Source organism: Entelurus aequoreus, linkage group LG12 (assembly GCF_033978785.1).
Source record: "Entelurus aequoreus isolate RoL-2023_Sb linkage group LG12, RoL_Eaeq_v1.1, whole genome shotgun sequence".
Classification (NCBI taxonomy): domain Eukaryota; kingdom Metazoa; phylum Chordata; class Actinopteri; order Syngnathiformes; family Syngnathidae; genus Entelurus; species Entelurus aequoreus.
Window position 1 is genome coordinate 4,466,179 of NC_084742.1, and position 12,209 is coordinate 4,478,387.

General features: G+C 39.4%; 2 protein-coding genes across 5 annotated transcripts in view; both read right to left on the reverse strand.

The window, feature by feature from the left end:
- The window catches only part of ahcyl2b (adenosylhomocysteinase like 2b), a 54,529-nt gene extending 53,725 nt beyond the window's left edge, over positions 1–804 (reverse strand). For 2 of the 4 annotated variants that reach the window (XM_062064495.1, XM_062064493.1), the window contains exon 1: positions 404–801. In XM_062064495.1, coding sequence (XP_061920479.1) covers positions 404–727 — 324 coding nt within the window. In that variant the 5' untranslated portion in view covers positions 728–801. Of the gene's footprint in view, positions 1–403 lie in introns of all 4 variants that reach the window. The other 2 variants (XM_062064496.1, XM_062064494.1) reach the window with 2 other exon arrangements.
- A 1,898-nt stretch (positions 805–2,702) lies between these two features.
- Positions 2,703–12,090, reverse strand: tmem209 (transmembrane protein 209). Its single transcript, XM_062066760.1, has 15 exons — positions 12,048–12,090; positions 11,639–11,803; positions 11,472–11,530; positions 9,976–10,107; positions 9,679–9,902; positions 8,930–9,134; positions 8,680–8,855; positions 8,540–8,611; positions 8,357–8,453; positions 4,850–4,975; positions 4,681–4,778; positions 4,497–4,611; positions 4,334–4,431; positions 4,178–4,251; positions 2,703–3,146 (listed from the first exon to the last, which is right to left on the reverse strand). The coding sequence occupies exons 2-15, from the start codon at positions 11,788–11,790 to the stop codon at positions 3,092–3,094; spliced, it is 1,683 nt and encodes a 560-aa protein (XP_061922744.1). The 5' UTR covers positions 11,791–11,803; positions 12,048–12,090; the 3' UTR covers positions 2,703–3,091.
- Between the last annotated feature and the right edge of the window lie 119 nt (positions 12,091–12,209).

Here is a 12,209-nt window from a genome sequence, read left to right on the forward strand (position 1 = left end):
AGTATTAATGTCATCTTTAGACACCTTTTTAAATAATTATAAAGATTGTCATGATAGAAACATTGAAAAAAAACGCTATGTTAATTATCATGCCAGGTTAAAAACACAACGGAAAAATTGCAGCGTTACAGTAAGGAGGCAGTCCCTCACAAGCAAAACTTTGTGTGGCAGTTTAGATGTGTAAAATGATAAAATAATTTTTAAAAGTCGCATGTAATGTGTCGTCTTTGTTGGAGTCTGTTCAGTGTTGTTGCGAAATGAGTATGTTAATGTGTGTAATTCAGCAGGCTAAATGAGCGGCGGTATCTGTTAGCATGCTAGCATCGCCACACAGCGTGCTTTCATTATGGAGCGGAGGACGAAAAAAAGGCAATAATGGAGACAAAAACACATCGTCACTTGCCTTTTTCATCCGCGGCGCCTCCGCGACGGTGCCGTCACGGTTGACAAACGCCTCCCCGCCGTTCTGTTGGGGGTCCGGCCGCTTCATAGCCGACGCCTGCGGCATCTTCGCCGCGTTGGGGGCGAGCAATCCCGGGCTGCCTTCCCCGGCTTTGGCGGAGGGCTCCGCTGTGACGGAGGAACCGGCCTCGTGTGGATAGTTTCTGGCCAGGCTGAGTCCCGCCGAGATCGGGGATGTCGGGGAGTCGGCCGGTAATTGTTTACCGGCGGCGACGTCTTTGAGTTCGACCTCTGCCATTTTCGCTGCCACAACCTGCACTGACATCGCTACAGTTTGACAAAGTCCCTTCTCCAACACTAGATCGCGACCACAGCGGATGTGAGTGGAGGAAGCTCAGGAGCCAAATGCATTCTGGGAAATGTAGTTCTTTACAGCCAACCTCGAGCAAAGGGGTGTCCAAATGTGTTCCACTGAGGGCCGCACACTGAAAAATTTAAGCATGAGGGACCATTTTAATATTTTTTAATTAAAACGAATACAATATATAAACTATATTTTATAACTTGTAGGGCTCCCCTAAAGTTTAGTCCCTGGAATCCAGAAGGGTCTCTCAGTCATAAAAATGTTAAAGATAAGTTAAATATCACAATTTTTCTTTTTTTATTTATTCATCGTTTACAGTAAATTGTTAGATCAGGACTGTCCAAAATGCGGCCCGCGGCTAATTTTTAAAGGTCAGCGGTAGAGATGTCCGATAATATCTGCCTGCCGATATTATCGGCCGATAAATGCCTTAAAATGTAATATCGGAAATTATCGGTATCGTGTTTTTTTTTATTATATATATCGTTTTTTTTAAATTAAATCTTACACTTACAATTAGTGCACCAACCCCAAAAAAAACCCTCCCCCATTTACACAATGGGGGATAACTTTCTGTTATTAATATTCTGGTTCCTACATTATATATCAATATATATCAATACAGTCTGCAAGGGATAGTGCTGGTCCACTAATAGTACTAACCTTTAACAGTTAATTTTACTCATTTTCATTAATTACTAGTTTCTATGTAACTGTTTTTATATTGTTCCACTTTCTTTTTTATTCAACAAAATGTTTTTAATTTATTTATCTTATTTTATTAATATTTTAAAAAAGGACCTTATCTTCACCATACCTGATTGTCCAAATTAGGCATAATAATGTGTTAATTCCACGACTGTATATATCAGTATCAGTTTATATCGGTATCGGTTGATATCGGTATCTGTAATTAAAGAGTTGGACAATATCTGAATAACAGATATCGGCAAAAAGTCATTATCGGACATCCCTAGTCAGCGGCACATTATACCAATACAATTACAACAAAAAAACTGAAAAAAAGTGCAATAAAAAAAGCTAACAGGTGAATTGTAACAAGAAAAAGTTGCAAAGTTGACTGTAATAGCACAAAGTTGCCTGTTTTGGTTGATGCTGTCACTGCGGGGGAAAAAATAATGAATTAAAATAAATGTTATTGAACATTGACATTGAACTCCAGTTACTTCACATCGAAATTCCACTTAAAATATTGCCTATTTTGTGTGTTTGCCATACAAAAAACAGAGCTTTCTTTGACAAAAACATGAAAAAATATTAAAAACTTGTAATCGACAGATAGATCTGAAGTTAATAAAGAGACTTAAGCGTTGGAAGTAAACCAAAAAAAAAAAAGAATTATTTTTAACACTTTTATATGTGGGCCCCAGTCAATGTTATGAATTATTGACCTTTTTAAGTCTCAAATTCTTCCCATCAAATATTCCATTTAAAACATTTTTGTGGAGAAAACTGCATATTATGTGTTTTTTCCCCCCATTATATAAAATAGGGTTTTGACAAAAAAAGAGGCATAAAACGTAAAAAAAAAAAAAAACGTTATACTGACAGATAGACCTTAAATTGATCTGAAGATTTAAGTGTTGAAAAAAATAATGAATACATTAAAAAATATATTACTTACTTACATTTTTATCAATAAAACCTATCCACAAACTTGAGGTTAAAGGTAAAACAAAAAATGTATATATTGTATTGTTTTTTTTAAAATGAAAAATATAAAAATGGCGCCTGCATGCTTTAATTTACCAGTGTGCGGCCCTCAGAGGAAAAGGTTTGGACACCCCTGCTCTAGATCAACTTCAGGTCTTTCTTCCGCAATATTTGTGACTGCACATTACTAAACACTAACAAGTGAACATCAGGTGAGCCAAGTCAAATTTAGAGTGGAAACGTTTTCTTATTTAAATGTCATTTCTTTTATTTAAGCAAGAGTGTAAAATGTCATCACCTTTTGCAGTAAATTATAATGGCACTGGTACACCTAGAAACCCTACAAATGCAAAACAAGGGAAGCCCATGCATGCTATATTTACATTCAACCAAATGCATTTGAGCCCTTGAGTACACAACACACTAATTTGAGGCTGTTTCAGTACATTCTCAAATAGAATATGCGCGTTTAAAAAAATATATGACGTGTCGTCAAAGCTATTACAATGCTGCTCGTTTCCAGAGAATTCTTTCTGAATTGAGCGCTGAAACAGAAGTCCTTAAAATGGTCTTCAAACCTGTGAAGATGAAGATATTGAGGGGGGAACCCCCCACATGGATGTGCTGGTCTTGACTGTGAACGTTGAAGGCTCAGTTTTCAAAAATCCATAGAATGTTCACACCAGAGAGGCCGAGGTTCACCCGCCTGGAAAAAAGGAGGAAAATAACGTTACAAAAATGCCATGCGTTAGTTTTAAACATGATTGCACTCTTTTATTTATTTTCTCTTTCATTCACATGTTTGTTTTTCTTATGCATTATATGTCTTAAAACACGACTAGTACCAGGTGGCTAAGAATGCAGCTAATGGGAGTACACTGTTACGCCCTTAAAGCTTGCTAAAAACAAAAAACTGCCAACAATACTTCATTTACATCCTGTGACCTGAATATTAACCAAGTAGTGGCAATATTGTTTTTCTAAGCGCTAACACAAACTATTTTAGCGGCACTGTGTTTAGAGAGAGCTAAATACTGTAGCTTGTGCTGCTATATTGAGCCAGTGAGCTGCTGCATCACCTCTGAGCTGATGAAAGTTAATTCTAGATAATAAATCATGCTTCTCACCTGGAAAGTAGAAGGATGCGACCATAAACTGAGAAGTTGGTTTACATAGACCCATAGATGGCGACAAAGACAAACAAAGAAGCTTTTTTTGCGGCACTTTTAAAAAAAAAAAAATCCTTCGTGAATATTATGATTCATTATTTGTCTAAACGGGAAGATATGAACATCCAATCATCAGACTATGTAAAGTAAGTGATTGTTTTTATTATGTTCCTAGTTTGTATATCTTGTTTAGCACTTAGCAATACTGCTACATGATGCTTGGTGTTAGTTGAAGGGAAAAGCGAATGTTGTGCTGTGAAATGAATGCCTTAAACTGAGCAAAATACGTAAATGGTACATGTTATTATGAATGTACCTACAGTGTGTATATAAAACCTTGATAAAGGTTTTTGGTTGTTTTTTTATAAGCGGAATAGAGCGACTCCTGTTGGCTCCATTGTTAGCTGACTTTTGCTAGTGTTTATTTACTAATTTGAATGGATAAAAAAAAGAAAACATGTGTGTTCTTGTCTTGCATAAGGATTGTGAATGATGGGCAAAATTCCACCCCAAAAAAGTGCAGTTCCCCTTTAAGCATCACTCGTGGGTTTGTGTAAAAACTTCTCACCCCAGCATCCCCGACTCCTTGGTTTTAATGACGTAGAGGAACATGAGGATGGTGTGGAACAGGTTGTTCCTGCCCTGTAAGAGAAACCAAGGTGGTGTTGTGTGGATGTGCTCCTCACTCTAGACTATTTCTAATTGCTCCTTTCTTTGTTGTCACCTTGGGCAGACTGGAGATGTGTCCCTGGTAGATGAGCTGGTAATGAGGGGGGTTTGTGCTGCTCTGGTGGATGCAGAAGAGGTTCTCTTTGGTCACGTCTATAACGCAAAATAGGCGGTCAACACATTTCTTGGAGTGCGTCTGCGTGTATGTCAGCACTCGCCAGGTTTGTCTGGGATGTGGCTGAAGTGCTGTGACGTAAAAGTCTTCCCGTCTGGATATTTGGGATGTGGGGGCAGTCTGGAGTCCAGGTAAGTACAGAACGTGTGCATGAGGATCTAGAACAAGGTGAAAGGTTCATAATCGTCACAGTGCGGCAAGCGGTGTTTAAATGTGTGCGGACTCACAGCACAGTCTGTGGGGAGGTCTGTGTCCCACTTCCTGGTCTTAAGATCACCTCCACCGTTCCAGCGAAAGGAGCTCATGCAGCCGCTGTGTGCCAGCTCTACCATGGACACAAACATGGATGAAAAAATGTGGGAAAAAACCCGGAGATGATTGTGCGGTCAGACAAACCTTTAATGCGATCTACGAGATATTCCTGATTGGGAGTGACGTCGAGGTACTGCACCATGGAGTTCATGGAGGGGATGGATGACGCTTTCATCACCGCAGCCTGTTTTAAGCTGCTAATGCTGGCCTCTGGTGGAGAAAAGAACAACTGGTCATTTTTAATGCACAGTTCCTAGTCTATTTGTATTTAAATTGCTTTACTTATTTGTAACTGTGCAAATCCAGCTTAATTTGTTTTATTCTATAGTCTACCCATTCTATTGTTTTCTTATCATACTCTAATACTTCACTTTTATGTATTAGGAATTGTTCATTTGAATTTTGGTGCTTTTGAATGGGTTGTTTTTATATTCTTTCTAGTAATTGAGATATTGTGATCAAATAATTTTCCCTTGGGATCAACAAAGTTTGCCTAAGCCTAATGTCTAGTTTAATTAAAAATTATTTTCAGTGTGTCCACTATTTTTGTAACTTTGGGGTGGCAGGAAGTGTTGTGGTTCTCATTAGGCCAGGGGTTCTTGACCTTTTGGACCTCTGGGCCAAACTTTTCTACTACAGAGGGCCCAAGAGGGTCCCGAAGCTCATTTAAATATTAACATTGAACTAGTAATTTTACACTTGATTTTAATCATATTTAATAATGATATCTAACCGATTTACGCTTTAACAGGATTAACCTCGTCAAATGATATGAAACCAGGTGTTAATCACAAAGATTGTTATTAAGGTTTAGGTCAGGCTTATTGTAAAAAAAAATTTAAAAAAAAGACTCAAATATACAGTACTGCACAAAGTGGTAAAAAATAAACGTACATACAATTACACAATGCTAAAATAAATATATTTTAACTAAATTAACTAGATATGTGTTTTAAATAAACTGTCAATAAAACTTAAGTGTAAATAAAAATACATCTTCACCACTTTAGTCATAATTTTTGCGCTTCAGAAACTTTTCTATGACTTTAGCTTCAGACGTCTTCTGTATGTTTGAGATTGTAATTGCTGCCACAAGTGGTGGGAAAGTGTATTACAACGAAGTACCGCTGCGGCCCATACGAACTGCAGCTGAGAAAGATATTTTTGACAGCCCTCTAGGGAGCGCTAGGGGCCCACCAATGGGCCCTATAGTTAAGAAACTCTGGAGTAAAGCATTTTTTCACAGTGTAGCTAAGTCAGAAAATGGTGCTCCTTTAATTTTTTTCATAAAATATAACCACCACATATTAGGAAATAAATCAGTAGAAAGACTCCAAAATGATCCATTATGTAAAAATACACAGCACGCTCGCGGAAATGTAGATGTGTCATACAATATAATCAATGCGGATGTTTACAAAGTGCGGCTCACAGCTCAATTTTCGAATGGTCACTCTTATTGTCCATATTGTGTTTGTGAAGATGGGCTGTGCAATCCCTGAACGAGTCCAGGTAGAGAAGGAAAACCTGGTAATTATGTACTAATAAAAGCAGACCAATCACAGCTCTGCGGTCCATTGAAGCAAAGCTAGATATTTTACAAGGCGCACGTAGAGGTCTGCCGTATGGTGTGGAGGGCGTAAGCTACATGAGAGCGTATTTCAGCTTTTAATCACACAAGCTGAGGTTTTAGCTGGATTACAACATTTTCAAAACACAAATAGCCCCTGCGTCATCTAACATTTCTGTATGCAACTCTCTGTGGAAAACACCTCTATTCTTAGCTCTGTGCAGAAATGACATGTTGTCGTATAAATAAGATAAGCTACTTAGTTTGTTTACTATAGGGACTGTGATGCAGGAAATTACTTCTGGTGTGTTCTGGCCTCGGTTAATTTTGTTGACGGAAAAAAATGTCAACGACCTATTTCCCCCGACTAAAATAGGGCGATAACTTAATCAAAACAATTGCATGTTGACTAAAACAACACAATTATTTCACAATTTATTCAACAAATAAAAGTGAGACGAAAATGTCGACAGAGGCAATAACCTGCAATAACTAGAGGTGGGGGGAAATAATAGATTTTTTAGATGCATCGCAATTCGGACATGGACGAATTGCCCTAATGGTAAGAAAGGGGGTTCTGACCCCGCAAATGGTAAGAACGGCTCACCCATAAATCGATTAGTAAACGTTAATATTTGATGATACAGACAGTTCTAAAATTTGTCTAAAAGCAGCGAGCCACCTCACTGAAACATCCGACCAGCTCATTTATTTTAGGGCACTAAAATTCTTCTGCACACCATCCATCCATCCATTTTCTACCGCTTATTCCCTTCGGGGTTGCGGGGGGCGCTGGAGCCTATCTCAGCTGCATTCGGGCGGAAGGCGGGGTACACCCTGGACAAGTCGCCACCTCATCGCAGGGCCAACACAGATAGACAGACAACATTCACACTCACATTCACACACTCGGGCCAATTTAGTGTTGCCAATCAACCTATCCCCAGGTGCATGTCTTTGGAAGTGGGAGGAAGCCGGAGTACGCGGGAGGGAACCCACGCAGTCACGGGGAGGACATGCAAACTCCACACAGAAAGATCCCGAGCGCAGGATCGAACCCAGGACCTTCGTATTGTGAGGCAGACGCACTAACCCGTCTTCCACCGTGCTGCCCTCTTCTGCACACATTTCCATTAATTTAACAAATGTAATGGGAATTAATTGAACGGTTTCCTATTACTGCTTTTAAAAGTTGCAAATGATAAACGCTCATTTAGTGAAACGAAAAGAAATGTAAAACCGCATTAATATACATAAATTAAAGATGCATCAATAATCAATTTTTAATCAAATTGTAGCTCCTGAATCGTAATCGAATTGTGAGGTGCCAAATGATTCCCACCTCTCGCAAAAACCATAATAACAAAATAAATAAAATGGTTTCAAGACAATCTAAAAAATGCATTATCCTTTACACTAAACATTTCAATCCTTTATACTAATAATCTTAATATAAATTTACTGTAATTTTAGCCGACTAAAACTAGACTAGTCTAAAACTAAATTAATTTAGAGCAGTGGTCCCCAACCTTTTTGTAGCTGGGGACCGGTCAACGCTTGAGAATTTGTCCCACGGACCGGTGGGGGGATTTTTTTTTTTTTTTTCATAAAGAAATACAATCATGTGTGCTTACGGACTGTATCCCTGCAGACTTTATTGATCTATATTGACATACACATACACAATATGTATATAATGTGTTTTTTATGTTGATTTAATTTTTTATTTTTTTTTTAATAATTTTTTTTTTTCTTTTTTTCAAATTTCTTGCGCGGCCTGGTACCAATCGGTCCGCGGACCGGTACCGGGCCGTGGCCCGGTGGTTGGGGACCACTGATTTAGAGGACTAAAATGTGACTCAATCTTAAATACATTTTCGTCAAAAGACTAGGACTAAAACTAAAGGAAAAACTGTTGTCAACATTAACATTGGCTCTGGCACGATATAGAAAATAAAATCAACTTGACATTCCCGTATGATGTATTTCTGATAACACTTGTTTTATTTCTGCACGCTTACCTCCAATCTGGAGCTCAGGGCAGCCCATCCTTCTGAGCTGGCTGTTGACTGAGTCCATCTCCTTGACCAGGGGGACCAGGATGGTGTCACTGATCCACTGCCAACCACACCAATAGGAGATTGTGACACAGCAGCTTCAAACGTTTAACGATGCAGTGGTATTGGCTGAAATTGTGTTAGTACATTTCGAAGCTTTGCTGTCCAGCCATCGATGCGGTCCACGACAGCTCGACTGGTTGTGATCCTAGCCCACACCTGTACAAAATTAATGTATTTAATCCCTAATCAGACATAAACACACATACATTAAGGTGGACACCGACCTCCTCTGCAGCCTGTTTGGAACCTGGGTCTGTCTCATCTTTATGGGCCGATGGTGCCTGAGAGCGGCACGCAGGCTGGTAGAGAAACTTCCGCAGACTTTGAGCGTAATCCCCCACTGAGCGGTTGTAGTTCCAAAATGTCGGCGTGTGACTCGGGGACACGGATTCGGGACTCCCTGATTATTTGACACAGGTTATTCTTTCAACCGTTCATGTAAGAAGATGAGAGATTCACGTTCGATTCGCGTACCAAGCTGGCTGCGGTGATTCTTCTCCTCTTCGGTGCGCAGGAATCGCTCCAGGCTTTTCAGATCCTCCATGTAATCCTCCTTGCTTCCCGGGGAGTTGAACACAGACGGCGATGTGCGATATCGAGCCCTCAAGCCGGAGCTTTCTGAAGGCCCGATGCTGCTTGGGTAAGGAGTGGAGCCAGGGGATGGACTGTAGTTCAACACCTGAATAGGGGGGGGGGGGGGGGAGCATTATAGACAATAGGGCTGTGAATCTTTGGGCACCACAGGATTTGATTCTTGGGAGTAAAGATTCGATTCAGAATCGATTCTCGATTCAGAATCAATACTTTTTTAAACAACATTGGGAGCCACTACATTTTTCCATAAAATAGATAAACAGCTGTGATAAATGTCTATATTAATTTAAAGAACACTGGTTTTGTTTAATAAAATTATATCCAAACATTTAATAAAGTCAAATACAAATAAGGCAACAAGAGAAGCATCCAACAGTTGCCTTTGCTAAAGTAAATCTGTAAAGCAGATATGGGCGTCTACATCGACAATATGATTTACCTGAGTGGCTAAACAAGGCAGGTTTAAAATATATATATATATATTTATTTTTTTAATTGATTTTTGATTTTTTTAAATCAATTAAGAATCATTATACATAAGAATCACGATTCATTTGCAAATACATTTTTTTGACACCCCTAATAGACAACCATCATACATCCCCGTGTAACGAAGGTTGGATGCGCACCTTGCCAAATGCCACAGAGGGCGAATAAGGTGCACTGTTTGGAGTGGGAGAGTTGCTAAGAGAAGGGCTGTAGCCGGCGACACAGCTTGGGGAGAATTTGGGACTGGCGGTGGCAGAACGAGAGGGGCTGAAACTCAGCACGCTCTGTCCCTGCAGGGGAGACGACTCCGCAGGGGCGGGGGTCTCCTTTTTTTCCGGCTTCTGAGGAGGAGAGGCCTGGATACCTGCAGGACGGTAAGACAAGTCAGTAAGCCGCACCAGTAATGCTTGGTGTGTGCACGTTAGCGAACAACGTACTTGTGTTTGTCAGGCCCAGGAGGCGATGCTGTTGAGGGGACACAGCAATGCTGGAGGGGGACATTGTGTACTTGAAATACTTCCAGAAATCAAAAAGACCATTTAGGCTAAAAAGACAGGCCAGCACCAGTTCTGCAATGAAGAAGAGAACATATTGAGCTTATTTGAAGGGGAACTGCACTTTTTAAAAATGTGGCCTGTCATTCACATTACATGTGTTAGACAAAAACATTTTTTTCTTTTTTTAATAGACTCTGAAACGTGGGTAACAATGCAGCTAATATGAATACTCTATTGCGCCCGTAAAGCCTTTAAAAAACATCCAAAAACCGCCAACAACACTTAATTTACATCTTATGACCCGAATATTGACCAAGTATTAGCAATATTGTTATTGTAAGCGGTAACGCAGACAAATGTTTTGATCCCGAAGAGCGAACTATCTTATGCTGCCATATTGACATACTGAGACGGTGAGCTGGTGCATCGCCTCTTGAGTTGGTGAAAGTTAATTTTAGATTATAAATCATGCCTCTCACCTGGATAGTAGAAGGATGTGGCCATAAACAGAGAATTTGGTCAACTCAGACCCGGAGATGGTGAGACGCTTGTTTGCGGCCACCATTTTCTTTAACCTTCGGGTGGATTATGATTAATTTTTCATCTAAACGGGAAGATATGAACTTTGCATCAGTCGGCATCCTAGTGAGTGCAAGTGATTGTTTTACTATGTTCGTAGTTTGTATATTTTGTTCAACATTTAGCAATACTGCTGCATGATGCTTTGCGTTTCTGTTTAGCACACAGCTTCTAAATCTTGTAGCTCATCCTCCTTATATTTAACACAGTTTCTGGATCATCATTTGTTAACCCAAAGTAGTGTTTGATGACCTTATGAAGTCTGCATGTTTATTCGTGTTGGTATTGTTAAAGGGAAAAGTGAACGTTGCAATTCGTCTGTGAAACTATTATGCAGAAATACGTAAATATTTTATGTTTTTATGAACATGTCTGCTATTTCTGTACACATCCAATTTTAAAATTTCCTGAGGGAACTCTCCTGAAGGAATCAATAAAGTACTATTTATCTATCTATATACTTACAGCGTGTGTGTGTACATACGATGATGATGTAGTCTTTTGGAAACTTTTTAGAGCACTTTATAGGCAGGATAGAGCAACTCTCATTAGCTGCATGGTTAGCTGACTTTACCATGAATTGATTAACGTGGACCCCGACTTAAACAAGTTGAAAAACGTATTCGGGTGTTACCATTTAGTGGTCAATTGTACGGAATATGTACTGTACAATCTACTAATAAAAGTTTCAATCAATCAATGCTAGCGTTTATTAACGAGCTACATTGCATAAAAAACAAAACGTAATATAAGGATTGTGAATGAAGGGCATAACTTTTTTTTAAGAAAGTGCAGTTCCCCTTTAAGCTTATTAATGTGCAAATAATATTACTTACAAAAGTAAAGAGTATACTCACCAATGTACCAAATAGGCCAGTATGTGATGTTGTAGTATCTGCTAAGCAATTTTCCTGACCTAAAAGAGAATGACGATAACTACTTTAGTAAGTATTTATCAACAGAAAAAGGAGGGAAATGTTCACATTTTAGTGTAAATCGACAGACAAGAGAGAAGAAAACTCACATTTCAGTGTATATCATCCCGGCCAGGGATACATTCAGGACAGCCCAAGCGAGGACCACCTGACGAGCTTGCTCTTCCCTCCTCATCCTCAGCGCCTTGTCAATCATGCTGGGAAGCCCCTCCATCGGTGGGGTCATCATGGCCATCTTCATCCACCTATTTGGGCTTTAAAGAAAAGGAATCATTACAATGATATCTAAAACTAGGTACGCTACTACACTGCACGACTGCTAGCACAGCAGGCTAGCTTAGCTAAAGTTAGCACGCTAACATAAACAACACAGAAAGGGCGGGCAAAAGTATGGGTTGTAGTATTTATGATTTAAATATGAAACTAAGTATTTTTGATAAGTGTCAGGAATAAGCACAATGTGTAAAAAGACCCTATAGCGCATAAAAGCAATCATACCACGTTGAAATGAATAACCCGCTGGCGCTCCATGGCTTTTTGTATTTCAACCCACTTTATATATGTCTATGTTTCAACCGGAAACTGGTGTATTTACTTCCGGTTCTTGCATTTCCTCAACCATAGATGTCCTCAACGATATTGACGTCACACCGATAACAT

Bases quoted from the DNA above. Each gene is read 5' to 3' on its own strand.
- tmem209 (XM_062066760.1), bottom strand. From the start codon at position 11,790: ATGAAGATGGCCATGATGACCCCACCGATGGAGGGGCTTCCCAGCATG. The intron at 4,612-4,680 runs GTGAGTCCGCAC...ACCTTGTTCTAG, and splicing joins ACCTCCCCACAGACTGTGCT to ATCCTCATGCACACGTTCTG. The intron at 4,252-4,333 runs GTGACAACAAAG...TTTCTCTTACAG, and splicing joins ACATCTCCAGTCTGCCCAAG to GGCAGGAACAACCTGTTCCA.